Below are 18,777 nucleotides of genomic sequence, written 5' to 3'. Positions count from 1 at the left end.
CTTGAAAATTTTTTCCTACCACCTTCAGAAGCCGATAAACTTATTTCCTTAAAATATCTAGTGGACGCAGTCAACATTTTACAGCGATGCCCTTGTTGGAAGTTAACATTCAATATATCTTTTCAGGAAGAAACAGTTGGATTTGTTTCAGTGATTTTTAGCAGTACGCTGGTGACTGCGTGACAACTTGCAGCGTGCAAGCGGGTGGCGGAGTGAGGGCAAACGGAGCGTCGAAAAAGTCAGCAACTTATTTTTTAAAAAGTTATTTACATAAAGTAAAAACTGAGCTAGTTAAAAGCATCGCCAACAGAAGTGTAGGTTTTCCGGAATCATTTAGTGAGCCATACAACTAATAAAATCATGAACATTATTCAATAGTATGGTAGCACAACTCTTTACGAAGGAAGTAAGTCTAATATCGTTACTATCTGGCCATTCGCTGAGAAGATTATACATATAATTATGGAGACTGCCATTTTTCCCTACAACAGGGATCTCGAAAAAATTTAAAATTTTTTTCAAACAAGTGTTTTTGACTTACCGCGGGCTATACTTACACTAAACAGCAAGTACAGAAACGTGAATGTTAAAGACTTCTAGACAACGGGACTTTGAGCAGTTTTTTCGAAGGATCTGGAAACCGAAGACAGCAACCGATAATTATAAATACGATTGGCAGAACTTTCTCGATCGGAGCTATAGTTTTTTAGTTTTTAAAGAAAAACCGTTTTTGAACTTAGCAGAAGTTTTCCGCCTTGTTCAACATTTTGGATTTCATGAAAAAGTATTTCAATTTTAATTTCCTATACGCTCATTTTTGTTTTTAGGTAATAGTTTTTGCGATCACTTTTCCATAACCCTTGGATTACTAGTCCAATATCGATATTACTTTCTATTAGGTCCTACCGGTAAACATACGATTCTTAAAAGAATCTAAATCCCATCTATAAAGGACCTCAAAACGTATGATTACTTTTATAAACGTGGTAAATATTAGGTCGATGTATGAGTTCTTAGCGTTTTTGTTTTGTATATTGCTCTGGGTTTATTCATCAATTGTCAGTCTTTTATTTGTAGTTCATTGTTGCCATCTGAGTTTACGTATTGTCGTTCTCTCATTTGGAGGCAGTGCGTGGAGCTTCGGACGCTATAAAATGGAGTGCCAGGCGGAGAAATCTGAACACTTCCGACATATTAGTCGGAGTTCAATAGACGGCCGGCCGCTGTGGCCGAGCGGCTCTAGGCGCTTCAGTCCGGAACCGCGCTGCTGCTACGGTCGCAGGTTCGAATCCTGTCTCGGGCATGGATGTGTATGATGTCCTTAGGTTAGTTAGGCTGAAGTAGTTCTAAGCCCTTGATGACCTCAGATGGTAAGTCCCATAGTGCTCAGAGCCACGTGAATCAACAGAACGGTGACAGCAGCGGGGCAGCCAGAAACATTTATTTACGCCGCGTATGGCGGTAACGTCAGTGGACAGAGCACGGCAAAAAGCCTCTTCGTATCGAGGTAGATAGTTTTGAGATTAGAGAGTCTCTGCGTTCAGGAAGAACATCGGGGTTTGAATGCAGTGGGAGAAGGCTCGAAAATATGGTGTATGGATGCCTCACACTCTAAGCCAAAATCACAAAAATCAGCTGGTGGCCACGTATGCATCTCTGCTTGCTCGTCATAAATTGTCTCGTGAACAACACCGACCATTCGTACCCTGCATAGTTACGGGTGACGAGAAATGGTGTGTTTATGATAACATAAGGAAAAGAAAGGACTGGTTGAACCCAAACAAAGCAGTAACTCCCTGTACAAAGAACTGCGCGCATCCACAAAAGAAAGCGTTATGTTTCTGGTGGAACAGTGTGTTGTACCACGAATGCCTTCCCCGAGGTGCGAGCGTCACTGATGACATTTATTATCAACAACCGGCACACTTGCAGACGCAGTCCAAGAACAACGAGCAGGAAGACTGCGTGAAGTGACGCTGCTGCACGGTAACGCCCTCCCACATTCTGCTACACGGGCAATAAACGCTGCACAGTTGGTGTGTCGGGAAGTAGTTCCGCACACACCTTAGTCACCTGATCTTGCGCCATCAGATTTTCAGCTTTTCCTCTCTTTCAAACAATCTTGAAGGAACTTCTTTTTCCGGATGAAAATGAGCTCGACCTGTATTTCGTCTCAAAAAAGTTCAAAGAAGGGCGGCTCGTTTTGTACCATCGCGAAATAGGGGAGATAATGCCACAGGCATGATACGTGAATTGGAGTGGCAATCATTAAAACAAAGGCATTTTTCGTTGCGACGGATCGTCTCATGAAATTTCAATCACCAGTTTTCTCCTCCGATTGTGAAAACATTCTGTTGGCACCCCACCTACATAGGGAGGGTCACGATAGGGGAAAATCAGGGCTCGCACAGGAAAAAATTACAGAGTTCGTTTTACCTGCGCGCCGTTCGAGAGTGGAATGGTAGAGAGAGACAGCTTAAAGGTGGGTTCATTGAACCCTCTGCGAGGCACTTTATTGTGAATTGCAGAGTAATCACGTAGATGTAGGGAAAAAAAAAACGTGAGTTGCGGAATCTAAAAATTACCCCAGCGTCCGTAGACTTGTAAATACGGACGGAGAATGTATTGCAATGTATCTTTTGTGTATCCGTAGCATTTTTCCATAAGTTTAATAAACGCATCAAAGTTATTCACCAATTAAATATTTGATGTTAAACATGTGAGCGAGAGAAAAGTACAGAAAAGGTTTGAAATTATGTCTAAAGTTTGTTCCAACTCGCTAAGAGCTCTCACTATCAAGCACTGGATGAGTATAGTGCGGGCACTTCCCACTCCGTTTTAAGCAAAGGTTTCCATGCTTCCCAATGTTTATGGCGTCGTATCTCTGTGTCTCAGAATGATACTATTTTGCAGGTACTGGTACATGTAGATACTATCTGCAAAAGTGTCGCCAACAGAATTTCTACTAGAGTAATAAAATGTCATGCCTGGTGCTAATGTCTGCGTAATGAGCGAATACTTTGCAAGCCAGAAACTTTTTTCCTTTCGTCGTTTTCTGTGAGGTGTCAGCGAGAAAATGTTTCGTAAAGGGTTGAAATTCTGTGTCAAGCGTGTTGCAAGTTATTAAGTGGTCTGATTGTCAAATGCTGGAAGGATATCATCTGGGTAAAAAAATCTTTAACACCAGGGTGAACACTAACTGTGTAGCAGTAGTCTTGGAAAGGATGAAACAATCAGCAAACTAGTTGCGTAACACAGATGTATCAGAACCCTTAACGTAGGTTTCGACAATTATACAATTATATTCCCATGAACGAGACTAACACCGAGAAATTGGTAACAAAAAAAATAAAAAATGGTTCAAATGGCTCTAAGCACTATGGGACTTAACATCTGAGGTCATCAGTCCCCTGGAAATTAAAACTACTTAAACCTAACTAACCTAAGGACATCACACACATCCATGCCCGAGGCAGGATTCGAACCTGCGACCGTAGCAGCAGCGCTGTTCCGGACTGAAGCGCCTAGAGCCGCTCGGCCACAGCGGCCGGCGTTTGATTGGTTACAGAAAAGGCTCGAGCAAAACGGAATAAATGAGTATAAACTACTAGAAACCAAGACTACTGTTACATATTGTGTTGAAAAGGTACGTTAGATTGAAGTCGTTTGCTCTCGTCAAGTAAAAAGTTATCTCCAGAACATCCAGAACAGTAGGGTCATCAGGTAACAACAGCGTTGAGGTCCAGGACAAGGATCGGGATTAATTTAAGGAAAACAGATGGAAGAGTGGTTCATCCTGACGCGTCACTTACCATTCCCTAACAAATATTTTTTATTAATAACAAGTCCATCATAAGCCAACTAACAGTTACCAAGATTCTTGCCAAATTCTTACAAATAGTTCATAACATGACAAATGGTACTCTAAGAACATGTCAGCTGTGGAGTACAATGGTGGCCCGATTAGAAACAGTTAATGGATTAAAGAAACTTGCGGAGACGAGCATCCCAAAGGCCTTGAATGTAAGTTCAACAAATGTTAAATGACATACATATCATAAACCGAAGCAAACAGCAATACTTCACTGATTACCACATAAATGAAATTAATACTTTAACTACTTGGCCCGTAAAACACTTAAAATGATTACAGTTTAACCCTTTCTTGAAAAGAAATCAAGAAAGTGAGTGCTCAGTTTGCCTAAACGCTTTCATCACACGCCGACGAGGGTCTTACAATAACAGAAACAGTGAGTAAATTACTTCCAGAAAATCATTAAACGCAAGTGTTAATCCTGGGTCGCCCCCGCCGTGGCACGAGATCAAAAGAATGACAAACTATTCAACGTGAGGATTGAACGGGATTTCGGCAGAATCCCGTGAGGCGTGCCAACACCCGGGCCTCGTGCGATGGTGGGAGGGACGCAGAAGCAGAAGGGAAAGGGAAAGGGCCGCCCTCCTCCGGACCTGCAGAACAGCAACGCGTCAGCCGCTGCCGGTACAACGTTGTCAAAATACGTAGCAAACAAGACGCAGCAAGTAAGCTTGCTGAAAACTAAGATACGCACCAATACTTAAACGGGCAGTTAAAGATTACTTTCACGGAAACCGACTGTTAAAACTTATGCGTAGGAGCGGCTGCCGATACAACGCTGTCAACATATACCAGACAACAAAAAGGTTTGCTACAAATTTACAGCAGTACTTAACGGGGCAGTTAAAGATTATTTTCGAGGAAACCGACTATTAAAACTTGCGCACAAGAGCGGTTGCCGATACAAGGCTGTCAACACATACGAAACAAACAGTAGACAAGTTTGATTCAGATTAACACATATCAATACTTAAACTGGCAATTACAGATTTTCAAGGAAATCGACAGTTAAAACTTCAGTATAGGCGCGGCCCGCTCAAAAACATTACAAGTTAACCTTCCTAGCAATAACAATGTACACAGTCATTTAACAATCATACACGATTAAATAAGTCTACGTGTAACTTTACTGGGGCCTCTTAGGGACTAAGAGACTGTGATTGGGATACGCACCAAATAGGTACCTACAACACGAAGGGCTCCTCAACAAGGAGTAAGGCAGTGTGCAAATACAAGCACGCGCACACAAGTCCGTCCGTCCGTCCGTCCGCCCCCCCACCCCCCACACACACGACAGAATAAGTGCTAGAATCGATGGAACGCACGCACAAGTGGCGCCAGTAGGAGCTCGCTGGGTGCGAATAATAGTGCTAAGTTAGGTCACTCAGTTCGGAAATAAAATATCGCGTGACTAACAGACATTGTAAGTTTATCTGTAACAGTGCAATGTAGCACAGAACATTTTGCATATTAAAAATCGTAATGAAATTTAGAAACCTTTCGATTAAAAGGTATTTTAATAGAAAATCTTATAACATAGAACAACTAAAGGCGCAAAGGGTACATCTTCGGACACTAGGACTGACTTCAAGTAAAAGAATTTGTGCGTGCAAGAGTGAGTGGCTGACTCCAATGCTAGTTAACTCAAACGACGCAACGTATCAAAATTCTTTTCTTAACAATTATTTCTCAGCAGAATGTACCCTGCAATATTTGTAGAAGCATTTCAAACTTTATCACCCTGTGTATATACAAACTAAACTCCGTCCGAATAGGACCTTGAGGGGCCAAAGAGTACGACCGACCGCCGAGTCATCCTCACCGTCACTGGATGCGGATATGGAGGGGCATGTGGTCAGCACACCGCTCTCCCAGCCGTATGTCAGTTCTCGTGACTACAGATTATATATACACTCGGCGGTCGGCCGGTATCGTTTGGCCCTCAAGGTCCTATTCGGACGGAGTTTTAGCTTACGTACACACAGGGTGTTAAGAAAGTCTGAAAACCTTGTACTATTATTGCAGGGTACACTTTGCTGAGAAATAACTCTTACAAAAAAATTTTTGATACGTTGTGCCGTTATACAGTGTGTGTGTATACAGGGTGTTACAAAAAGGTACGGCGAAACTTTCAGGAAACATTCCTCACACACAAAGAAAGAAAGTATGTTATGTGGACATGTGTCCGGAAACGCTTACTTTCCGTGTTAGAGCTCATTTTATTACTTCTCTTCAAATCACATTAATCATGGAATGGAAACACACAGCAACAGAACGTACCAGCGTGACTTCAAACACTTGGTTACAGGAAATGTTCAAAATGTCCTCCGTTAGCGAGGATACATGCATCCACCCTCCGTCGCATGGAATCCCTGATGCGCTGATGCAGCCCTGGAGAATGGCGTATTGTATCACAGCCGTCCACAATACGAGCACGAAGAGTCTCTACGTTTGGTACCGGGGTTGCGTAGACAAGAGCTTTCAAGTGCCCCCATAAATGAAAGTCAAGGAGAGCGTGGAGGCCATGGAATTGGTCCGCCTCTACCAATCCATCGGTCACCGAATCTGTTGTTGAGAAGCGTACGAACACTTCGACTGAAATGTGCAGGAGCTCCATCGTGCATGAACTACATGTTGTGTCGTACTTGTAAAGGCACATGTTCTAGCAGCATAGGTAGAGTATCCCGTACGAAATGATAACGTGCTCCATTGAGCGTAGGTGGAAGAACATGGGGCCCAATCAAGACATCAACAATGCCTGCCCAAACGTTCAGAGAAAATCTGTGTTGATGACTCGATTGCACAATTGCGTGCGGATTCTCGTCAATTGTTCCAAGTGGCGGTGAATCGGGGAAGTACAGTACATACTGACGAAACTAAAATGAGCTCTAACATGGAAATTAAGCGTTTCCGGACACATGTCCACATAACATCTTTTCTTTATTTGTGTGTGAGGAATGTTTCCTGAAAGTTTGGCCGTACCTTTTTGTAACACCCTGTGTATATATTACACACACACACACACACACACACACACACACACACACACACACACACAAAACATTACTTACGTTTAAACGTCGTCAAGAACATGGAAAAGTGATCTTAAGCTTCGATACAACTTGCGTAGATTGCGCGAATTATACATGTAATGATACAAACGGTTTCTATTGCACTAGCAGTCTTCTTTCATACCATAAAATAGACAAATATTGTTCACAAAATGTTATTCCAATATGTATAATAAAAATAAAATAGTACAAAAGAAGGTACCATAAAATATCGTTAAAAAGGGTAACAAGTCCCAATCAAGTTCCGAGTCATAAAGAATACTGTGAGTATCGTGATGTCACTATATAATGTAAAAAGAAACGTGCATTAGCTACAGCACACCGCTGTACGCACAGCTACAAAACAGAATTCATAATCAAACAAAACTGAACATTATATAAAAGTAAACTGCCAGGTTAACTTTCAGTAATAAGAGTGCAACAACTGAAAATAATGAAATATGCAGAGAGAGTGTGAATATGAAACAACCATTTCAGTGAGCTAGCTGCTAATTGACAGGGGAAGGTGCTCCTTACGACGAGAACACGGCAAGTGCCATAACCTGATTCCCCAGAAACTTCGCTCAATGGAAGAGGTGGCAAAATTAGCGGCTCATCCATAGATAGTCGATCGTTTTCGAGAAACGGCCATCAAAGTTTTTGACATAATTTAGATGCCTTTTAGCGCGCGGGAAGCACAGCTCAGCTAGTGGCACAGCGGGTACTGTCGCGGCTTCTCACCTTTGCGTCCTGAGCTCAACACCCGACTATCGTTTTTACTTGTCTTATTTTTTTCACTTATCTATCCACGTTTGTAGGTTAATACACGAACTTTTCTCATCAAGTTATGGGATACAAGGTCGTTACGTTAAGCGTAAAATTATAACTGGGTTTCTCAATGACTTTCTTGCATTTATTGTATAATATACGGGTGTATGTTATTTCAAGGGTTTACAATCTTTCTAAATTCTCATCCTTATATTTCGTTATTAATTCTTAAATTCTTACATTTATTATTCAGGGAGATTTGGTGCAATTCCTTGGATGATACCGACCGTAGAAACACTCTAAACAAAAAATTTCCGACACCAGCAAAATATGGTTCAAGTGCCTCTGAGCACTATGGAACGTAACTGCTGAGGTCATCAGTCCCGTAGAACTTAGAACTACTTACACCTAACTAACCCAAGGACATCACACTCATCCGTGCCCGGGGCAGGATTCGAACCTGCGACCGTAGCGGTCGCCCTCCGACACTAACAGCATCGCGCGAAGGCAGTTTTTCCAGAGAGACGTTCCTTCGCACGACTCACTCGAGAAAGGAACGACGTTAACATTGCTGAAAGCTTGCAGGCGTTGGCAATAATTTCGAGAACAAACCACGCAAAATGGATCTCTTTTTCCGTAAACTGGCGCTTGCAGTTGTTATGAATGAAGATACACTACAGGAATTTTACCGAAAACTCAATTTTTACATTTGTGTTTTTCTTTCTTTTAAAGTCATTCGCCGGACGTACAATTAGAGGAAAAACATTTCAATAGACATTGGAAGACATTCGGGTATTAATCTTCAACGGACATCGATAGATAGATAAAAATAGAAATCGTGTTTCGAACGCGGGGTACAAAACTGTTAGGCACAGCTGGCCACTATGCTACCGCTTCGTTTGTTCTGTACACTCGCTAAAACGTACACAAATTGCCTCGAAAATTTTGACCGTCGTTTTTCTCAGATGCGGTCGAATATCTATGGATAGTGCGAGACACGTGGTCGCTTATTTTCACCCATCTTTCACTGAGCGAAGATTTTGGGAAATCAGCTTGGGGCACTTGCAGTTAGTAAATTACGAAGTAATTCATCGAATGTAATGCGAGGTGCAGAAAAGGAACGTTATACCTCCAAAAAGTTCATTGATCATTGGTAAATTACGAAATAGTTTCCGGAACAAAATTCCGCCGCTTACCGCCCTGTGTGAAGACGGCGCGGCTGCTTCGGCGCAGCTGACCGCGGCAGCGCGGAAAGCGACCCCTGGTGGCTGCGGCGAGATCGTCGCGGGCGCCACGCTCCCTCCTCGCCCTGGCGTACTCTGCATCTCATTCGTTGTTTCCTGATTTTCTGACGTGCAACAGACTGTTTGCCGACACGACGTTCCTTTTTTTTCGCACTTCGCATTTCACTTGCTAAATTACTTCGTAATGTATTTCGACGGAGGTTCCGACGTCAGGCGCAGTTGGGCGTTGAAATAATTCAGGGGCGAAAGTTTAAAATTATGCGAGCGGTCGCCTTTAACCGCTTCGTATATCCGAGCACGCTTTCCATCCGACCCGAATTCTCGACTCATCGCGCACTACTAACACGCACCAGTTCATCGGCCGACTGGCCAATTTCGTGTCAGCCCACACGCGTACCGACCGACTGCACTCGGCGATTACAGCGCCGTCATGTTGTTGTGATTTGTTTATCATAAATCCAATAAGTTTTACGAGAGCCCGTTTGGTTTAACACAGAAACAAAAACAGGGGTTTGCCTCGGCTGTTTCAGAGGTAACAAGGACAAAAAATAAAATAAAGCTGTGGGCAAAGAAGTGGACTGTACGAGGAAAGAAATTCAACCACGTTCCGTTCTGTTACTTAACCAGATGGAAGCCGATAATTTTCGTAGTTATCTAAGAAGGAATCTATCACGTATTTAGGAGTTTCTGGTCATCATCAAACTATTCTTAACAGTCATGAGAGAGTCTGTAAGTTTCGAGTAGGGGCTGATAGCTACATTACAATTTTCAGCCACTAGAAGAATTATTAACTAAAATGATTTCTGAAACCTGCAACGTAGTATATAGTTGTCTGAGCAAATACATCATGGCAAAGCAAAATAAATAAAACACAAGGTGTTCGTGTAAACATTATTAATCTATTTATGTATGTGGCATAAACTATTACCGGTAAACTTAAGAAACTCATTTCGATGATGATGTTTGGTTTGTGGGGCGCTCAACTGCGTGGTTATCAGCGCCCGTACAATTACCCAATCTTTGCTCAGTCCAATTTCGCCACTTTCCTGGATGATGATGAAATGATGAGGACAACACAAACACCCAGTTATCTCGAGGCAGGAGAAAATCCCTGACCCCGCCGGGAATCGAACCCGGGACCCCGTGCTCGGGAAGCGAGAACGCTACCGCGAGACCACGAGCAGCGGACGAAACTCATTTCAAATTCGAAGAAGAAACGTTACACATGGGGGTCGCATACATCATCTAACAAATAAAATAACACACAACAAATGAGCCATTTAGCAACTACTATAGTTCTAAAACAATCTCACCCTTCGCTCTTCATAACAGAGGATTTGGATATAGGCTGAACTTTTTTAAACATTTGTAACAACGATGCAAGTATAGTTTATGAATTAACGTCAACTGAATGTCGATATTTCAGTTTTTAGACTTGATTTCCGATAAGTATCGGAAATAAAACCTACAAACGGAAATACAGAAGGTCACCAGACATTTATTCATCTTATGTGTGACACGAAACCAATATGGATTTCTTAAAAAAATTAAACTTGTGCTTCATTCTTTGCACCTATATTGCTATGCTCCTTGTAAGACGTGCCCAAAAAGATCTGCTGCCTTAAATTTCTCCTTATACCAACTGATGAAACATTAGAGGTAATGAAACGTAATGTATTACATTACAGTTGCTTCAGATGCAAAAACGGAAGGGATTTCTACATCGCTTTGTGATCGGGGACGAAACGATGGTAGTAGGTGAGATTGTAGAGCTGTTAGACTTTTTGCAAATTAGCCCTGAATTCAAGAATTTTACCTTTAATGGAAAAATTCATGGGAGACTGTCTAGCGATAGCTATAGTTTATATAGCGTCTTATCAGAACTTTTCTTAATGACTTGGAAATTAGACTTTTTATAAGTTTCCGGATATAAAACTGAAAACACTGCATTATAATAGGTATTTTAACGACAGTATAGTTCTATTTAAGGGAACCACAGATGATTTAAATGCAATAGACAATCTCAGCCAATTGCACCCAAAAATTAAGTTCACGGTTGAACATAAAACAGATAGCAGCATGAATTTTATCTATTTGTCACTTAGTAGATCGAACAGGAAACGTACTTTTAGAGTTTACTGGAAGCCTACATATTCAGATATAATTACTGGGAATAACTCATATCATCCAAACAGCCCCAAAAAGCATAGTTCTATTCAGCTTTACATAGAATGTTACAGTTACCACTCACAGACCAGGACAGAGCTACAGAATTACAGACAATCAAAAAGATAACGTTAAGCAACAAACACCAAGAACGTGATATAGTGAAATTGTACCACACTATACAGAAAAATTAGACGAAAGAAAAACAACAGTACAGGCAAGCCAGTAGAAAATAAAAGATACATTACACTCACATACAAAGGTCCTGTAACAGACCGTATTGTGAGAAGTTTCCCACGACAGAAAGTTAAAGTAGCATTTTGAACTAGCAGCTTCCTTAGACACGCACTAACAGTCAAAGAGAATGTACAAAACACATGCAGTAATTCAGGCGTATATAAAATGAACTGCCAAAGTTCACAGAGCACGTACATTGGCCATACTAGAAGAGCATTTAAAATATGTTTTTAGGGTCATTGAAATTCTAATGGTCAGCACTGAGTCAACATTTGGCAGCAACTAAAGATACATTAGGTGAGATTCAAGACAGTACGAAAATTATCCACACCGCAGATAAAGGCCATTTTTAACTGTTTTAGAAGAATTAGAAATTTTCGCAGAAAAGAAGAAAAACTCGCAAAATTTATTAAACAAACAAAACGAATTTAATTTGTATGGGTCATCCCAGTTATTTGATGAAGTGCTATAGATAAGCAACCAAATATATAATACCTGCCATATTATCCTAACAGAAATTTAAAAACGGTAGTTTTAAATGCCTTTTGGTAAAGATATTTTTATATGCGTATTTTTATAATGTTTTGAGATATTTTAATCTTTACAGATGTACTCATATTTTTTGAAAGATGAATCAGACATATAAAAATATGAGATGTCAATATATATGCCCGCAAGAGAGGCGAATAAAATATAAATTTCGTTTTCTGTACTCGTAAATTATCTTTGGATGCACTCACTATACCAAGTATGTTACAAGTACTGTTGTACACTCAGTGCAGTCTTTGGCGCTATCAATGTCATCATACTACTGTACTTTAAACGTAAGTATTGTAGTACAATCAGTGGTTTAACTTTAATACTGTCAGTCAGCTTTAAACTTATTTCGCCGTACTGGAAATAGAACATATAATTTACGTTACATCAATGTAGGTTTTCAATATTATCTCCATTTGTATCTTTTACACTTCGTATTACGATGATCCTCGTGTTCATTTGAAGAGAGAAACCGGTAAATAAATAAAAAAACTGCGACTTGTGGCTGTTTTCAGAAACTCAGTTTTCACAGTTGCTCCTCCCTGCAGGCAATGCCTGCCCTTAAGCTTTCGTCCGCTTGGCACCCTGTCATGCATATTAGAGCAGCATTTGATCCTGTACGCAGAGACAAAAACGAACTTTTTTAGGGCGGTTGGCACGACAGCGCTACACACACCACAATTTGTTGGGTGAAGTGGTGGGAGGGTGGCTTTTGGGAGCATCGCAGCAAGGAAATTTGGTTGGTCGGTTAGCCAAAGCGTCTACACATGTCCAATTTGTCGGTCGGTCGTTTGGTTGGTGCCTGTGTAGAGCCCGTAAGTAGCGTTTGATGTTGCTATTAGTAACCTTGGGATAGTGGACAGGATGTACACGTGCTGTGCTCGCACTTTTACGTGCTCCCTTCTGCGCACAGTTAAACTGCAACAGTTGAATGTGCGCTAGTGTCTTGTATTCACGTATTTTATTCGTACTCTGTACACCGTTTGTCTCGTTTTATAGTCTTGGTCTCGAGATTTGCTGTATGGAGGGGCACAGTGTAGGCACACGTCACTCCCGGCCGTTGCCGACGCTCCGACCTTCGAGCCGCTATCTCTCCATCACGTAGCTCTTCATTTGGCCTCACAAGGCCTGTTCCGATCCCCCCACCCGCCCCCTCCCCACCCCTCTCCTCTCCTCCATGGAGAACACTGGCAATACTGGGAACCGAGCCCCGGTCCTCCGCACAGCAGCTGCCAGTTACGTCTCCAGGATATTGGAAAGTACAACGAATTGCTACCGCACTATCGGCCCATGGCGCCATTGTCAATTTTTAATAGATAAAAATTCTATACCAGGCTTTTGTTACCCCTTCAACTTAAAATGTATATTGACACTTGCAGTTGGGCCTTTCTGTCTTACGTCTTTTTACGTGCTTTTATAACCTGTCATCGCTGTTAGGGCACCTACATAATTGAGGTTAAAGGCATCAATTTGCCGGCCACCCGACAAACCGACAGACAGACCGATAAACCGGCAACATGCAGACGACCAACCAACAGACCGACGACCCGAGAGCCCGACCAACCAACAGACCAATCAACTGACAGACCAACCAGCCAACTTGTGGCAGCCTCCACACTTGCCGACCGATTCATTGCGTTCGTTTTAAGAGGTCCTACTTGGTTTTACATAGAAACAAACACAGAAGTTTGCCTTGGCTGTTTTAGAAGCCGCGAGGACAAACAAAACGAGAAAAAACTGTGGGCAAAGAAGTGGATAATTTCCGTAATGTCCGTTGTGCATTCCGACGGACTCGGGCAATTCCAGCGGAACAATGCGACGCGCCACAAGTCTAGAAGTGCTATACAGTGGCTCCACGAGCAGTATTCTGAGGTTAAACACTTTCGATGGCTACCAAACTCTCCAAACAAGGACATTATTGAGCACATCTGGGATGTCTTGCAACGTGCTCTTCAGAAGAGCAGCCCTGCAGGGTTTATGGTGACAGTTCCCTCCAGCACTACTTCAGACATTAGTCGAGTCCATACCATGTCGTGTTATGGAACTTCTGCGTGCTCGCGGGGCCGCTACACGATGTTAGGTAGGTTTACCAATTTCTTTGGCTCTTCAGTGTATAACGCATAATTGTTCAGGTGGCAAGTCAGTATAGAACCCACGATGCGCTAGTCCTTAGGCTGATTTTTTTTTTCTTGTTTCTTGTACCGAGTTGCTGACCGACGAGTGTTGACGTGTGGACGTGTGGTCGGTGTTGCAGATGTCGGCTGTGGCGCTGGCTGTGTGGGCGGCGGCGGCTTGGTGCTGCGGGTGGCTCCCCGCCGCCAGGGGTGCCAACATCCTGGCCGTGTTCCCGATGGAGGGCCGCAGCCACTGGATCGTGAACCGCGAGCTGCTGGTGGAGCTGGCGCGCCGCGGCCACAACCTGACCGTGGTGACGCCCTTCCACCAGCCGGGCGACCCCTGGGAGCTCGTCAAGCCCACGGTGCCCCTGGCGGGCAGCGCCAGTAAGTCTGCGAGCTGTCATTTCCGTTAATCTTACTTTTCGCTAACTGGGATTTTCAGTTACGATGTGTCACACGAGAACGAAGTGTGGTGTCACCGCCAGACACCACACTTGCTAGGTGGTAGCTTAAATCGGCCGCGGTCCATTAGTACATGTCGGACCCGCGTGTCGCCACTGTCAGTATTTGCAGACCTAGCGCCACTACATGGCAGGTCTAGAAAGACGGACTAGCACTCGCCCCAGTTGTACGGACGACATTGCTAGCGACTAGACGTACGAGGCCTTCCTCTCATTTGCCGAGAGACAGTTAGAATAGCCTTCAGCTAAGCACATGACTACGACCTAGCAAGGCGCCATTAGCCTTACCTACTTTGAGAGTTATAGTATAAATGTCTCAAGAAGAACGCTGTATTCATCAGAGAATAAAAGTTAAGTATAAAGCAACTACGTACTTTTCTTGCTACCATTCAATAGTTCTCCTGTTTCAGACTTCACGCCCGTCTGCATTACATCGCGTGCCTTTCGGCTACCTCCGAGTGGTGTGGCTGTCTTGCTACGCCACAACAGTTTGGCGACGAGTCAACGTGTTCTTCCTACTTGTTTTGCTCTGATTTGATTTGCTTGTGTCATGGCTTCGCCACAATCTCCAGATGTACTGTCCGAATTTTATCGCTTGCAGAATCAGCAGACGCAGGCGTTATTGGATGCCCTGGGACAGCTCGTCCAGGGTCAACGTGCGCTGCAAAATGATGCGGCCGCCGCCGCGTCACAGCTACCGCAGCCACAACATGCAGTTGCGCCGCCATTCCGACCGTTTGATTCCACTCAAGAGACTTGGGCGGAGTATTCCCGACAGCTGGATTTTCATCTGGCAGCCTACAGAATTCAAGGTAACGAGCGGCAGCCTCACTTATTGTCTTGTGTCGGTGTGCAAACGTACCGTGTGATAGTGAAATTGTTTCCCCGACGCGACGTAGCTACACTGTCCTACGAAGAAATTGTGTCGGCTTTAGATGCCTATTTCAAAGAATCAGTTAATGTAGTTGTAAAAAGGTATACGTTCTTTCGTACAAAACGTACGGCCGGTCAAACTAATAGGGAGTGGGTTGCAACTTTGCAAGGCCTTACTAGGGATTGTGAATTTCAGTGTGACTGTGGCCTTCCTTATGCAGATACAATGGTGCGTGATGCAATAGCACAGAACGTTTCTGATTTTCGCATAAGGGAACAGATTTTGAAACTAGTTAACCCCTCCCTTCAACAAGTGATAGACATATTGGATAGGCAAGACACACTTGACTGTGCTCAGGAATCTTTTGAAGCTTCGCCAGCAGTGTGTAACATTAACCGGCCCGCTGGACGCGCTGCGCGGCCCGGTAACCGGCCCTCGCGCACTTCGACGCAGCTGACGCCGCGCTCTAAACCAGGTGTGCCTCGCCAGCCCGCAAATGCAGTGAAATCATGCCCGCGGTGTGCTACTAGACATTCGCGTGAAAATTGCCCGTCACGCCACGCTATTTGCTTTTACTGTCACAAGAAAGGACATGTTCAAAGTGTTTGCCAGAAAAAGCTCAGATCAGACAATCACAACCGTTCCAGGCCCTTTGCTTCGCGCCGGAATCGAACCACGGACGCTCAGGCTCGGGAACCTTCGCCCATGGACATTCATGTAGTTAATGCCACTCCGCCCAGTGTTCCTCTCTCTACTAGTGACTGTGTTCGTCCCACAAAAAGTGTGCGTCGACGTCGACGGCAATCCCGTCACGTCGCAAGTGATTCTGTACCAGTGTCTGTTCACGTTGCACAAAACAGTCGCTCTTGTCGTCAGCAGGACAATAAACTTTTTGTAGATTTGGACTTTGCCGGACGAGTGATACCATTCCAGCTCGATACCGGAGCTGCAGTTTCATTGCTCAATCACGCCACGTACAAACAACTGGGCGCACCGCCGTTGCGTGCCGCAAATGTTCAGCTCACTAGTTATTCAGGACAGCATATCCCTGTGTTAGGACAGTGCAGCCTTCTTGCAACATACAAGGGACAAACAAAACTTGTGTCGTTTTACGTTCTTCGTTCTTCTGCTGCAGTGAACTTGTTTGGTTTAGATTTATTTCAATTGTTTAACTTGTCTATTGTGAATCAGGTTCTCTCAGTGAACCAGACTGTGCCTTCAGCCAGTGTTTCTAGTCTATGTGAGGAATTTGCAGACATTTTTGCACCGGGCCTTGGTTGCGCTAAGAACTATGAAGCACATTTGGAACTAAAAGTCAACGCGCAACCGAAATTTTTCAGAGCGCGCAATGTTCCCCACGCATTGCGTGATGAGGTCGCAAGAACATTAAAAGATTTAGAATCGCAAGGTGTCATTGAACGTGTGCAGGCTTCTCTCTGGGCCTCACCCTTAGTGATTTTGCAAAAACCTTCCGGCAAATTGAGACTTTGCGTGGACTTCAAAGCAACAGTGAATCCACAACTAGTGACTGCTACTTTTCCTTTGCCCCGCCCGGAAGATCTTTTTGACAAACTGTGCCCGGGAAAATATTTTTCAAAGTTGGACCTCGCAGATGCGTACTTGCAAATACCGGTGGACGAAGAATCCCAGCGCGTATTGGTGGTTAACACGCATCTTGGATTGTACAGATTCAAAAGACTGCCATTTGGGTGTGCATCCGCCCCTGCATTGTTTCAGCAATATTTACAAACTATTTGTGCGTCGGTCCCTACTGCAGCAAACTATCTGGACGATATAGTGATCTCAGGAAAGACAGAAGCAGAACATTTACAAAATCTCAGAACACTATTTCAGGTCTTGCGACAGAATGGTCTTCGCTTGCGGAAGGACAAATGTGTGTTTTTTGCTCGTGACTTGCCGTATCTGGGACATGTCATAAATGCCCAAGGCATCCATCCGAGTCCAGAGCACCTCCGTGCCATACAGGACTTGCCTTCACCACAAAATTTGAAGCAGCTACAGAGTGTGTTGGGAAAAATTAATTATTATCATCGCTTTCTGCGCAATGCCTCTTCCATTTCAGCTCCGCTTCATCGCTTACGCCGTAAAGGTGTTCCGTTCGTCTGGTCGACGGAATGCGAACGCGCCTTTCGCCAATTGAAATCGGCGTTGCTTTCAAATACTTGCCTTACGCCATTCGATCCCCAGAAACCCCTTTTGTTGATGGTAGATGCATCGGATTTCGGGATCGGTGCTGTGCTTGCGCACAAAGATGGTTCGCATGATCGCCCTATTGCCTTTGCGTCCAAATTGCTCTCGTCAGCGCAAAGAAATTATTCCCAGATAGAGAAAGAAGCTTTGGCTCTCGTGTTTGGTGTTACGAAGTTTCACGATTTCTTGTATGGTCGTCACTTTACCATCATCACAGACCACAAACCTTTGACATCGCTTTTTCATCCGAACAAGCCTGTACCTCCGCGTACCGCGCAGACATTCATTCGCTGGTCTATTTTCCTCTCGCAGTACCGCTACGATATCTTGTATCGGTCCACTGCTAAGCACGGAAACGCAGATGCGTTGTCCCGTTTGCCAGTTGCTGAGGATAAAGCGTTCGATTCTTCCGAACTTGCTTGCATGTTCATTGATGCGGAAACCGATGACGTGGTCGAATCGTTTCCGATTGATTTTCGTCGTGTAGCTACAGCCACAGCTGCTGACCCTGTCCTTGCTACCGTTTTGCGTTTTGTTGCTACGCAATGGCCCTTGTCGAAGTCGCGGATCGAGGATCCGATGGTTCGCCGATTCTTTGCTCACAAGGAGAGACTTTTTGTACGACGTGGTGTTTTGTTGTTGCGTTCTGATAATGATCAGTCTAGGGTCGTGGTCCCACGTTCGTTACAGTCCTCTGTCTTAAAGCTTCTCCACCAAGGACATTGGGGTATAGTGCGTACGAAACAACTTGCTCGTCAGCACTGTACTTGGTTCGGAATCGATGCAGCGATTACGAATATGTGCTCTTCTTGCATGGCGTGTGCCGAACAACAATCCGCACCGCCGCGGAAATTCTTTGCATGGCCGAAAGCCACTTCCCCTTGGCAACGCTTACACATAGATTTTGCTGGTCCATTCTGGAATGCTCGATGGTTGGTTGTTGTCGATTCCTTCAGTAATTTTCCTTTTGTTGTCCGGATGTCTTCCACGACGTCCTCTGCCACCATCCAAGCGTTGTCTGCTATCTTTTGCATTGAAGGTCTTCCGCAGACTATTGTTTCTGACAATGGTCCACAATTCATGTCCGCAGAATTTCAGTCATTCTGCAAGGCCAATGGTATTCAACATCTGACATCCGCGCCGTTTTCGCCTCAGTCAAACGGTGCCGCTGAACGTTTGGTCCGGACTTTCAAGTCACAGATGTTGAAGTTGAAAGAGTCGCATTCTCGGGAGGACGC

The 18,777-nt window shown here is 44.0% G+C and overlaps 1 protein-coding gene across 1 annotated transcript in view; it reads left to right on the top strand.

Annotated features, from left to right (window-relative positions):
- LOC126109901 (UDP-glucosyltransferase 2-like) overlaps nt 1–18,777 on the top strand; it is an 82,981-nt gene that overhangs the window by 24,390 nt on the left and 39,814 nt on the right. Inside the window, exon 2 of the mRNA XM_049914991.1 lies at nt 14,131–14,377. Coding sequence (XP_049770948.1) covers nt 14,131–14,377 — 247 coding nt within the window. The remainder of the gene's footprint in view (nt 1–14,130; nt 14,378–18,777) is intronic.

This window comes from Schistocerca cancellata, chromosome 12 (genome assembly GCF_023864275.1).
Source record: "Schistocerca cancellata isolate TAMUIC-IGC-003103 chromosome 12, iqSchCanc2.1, whole genome shotgun sequence".
Taxonomy (NCBI): Eukaryota; Metazoa; Arthropoda; class Insecta; order Orthoptera; family Acrididae; genus Schistocerca; species Schistocerca cancellata.
This window is presented reverse-complemented; position numbering and strand designations above follow the sequence as displayed.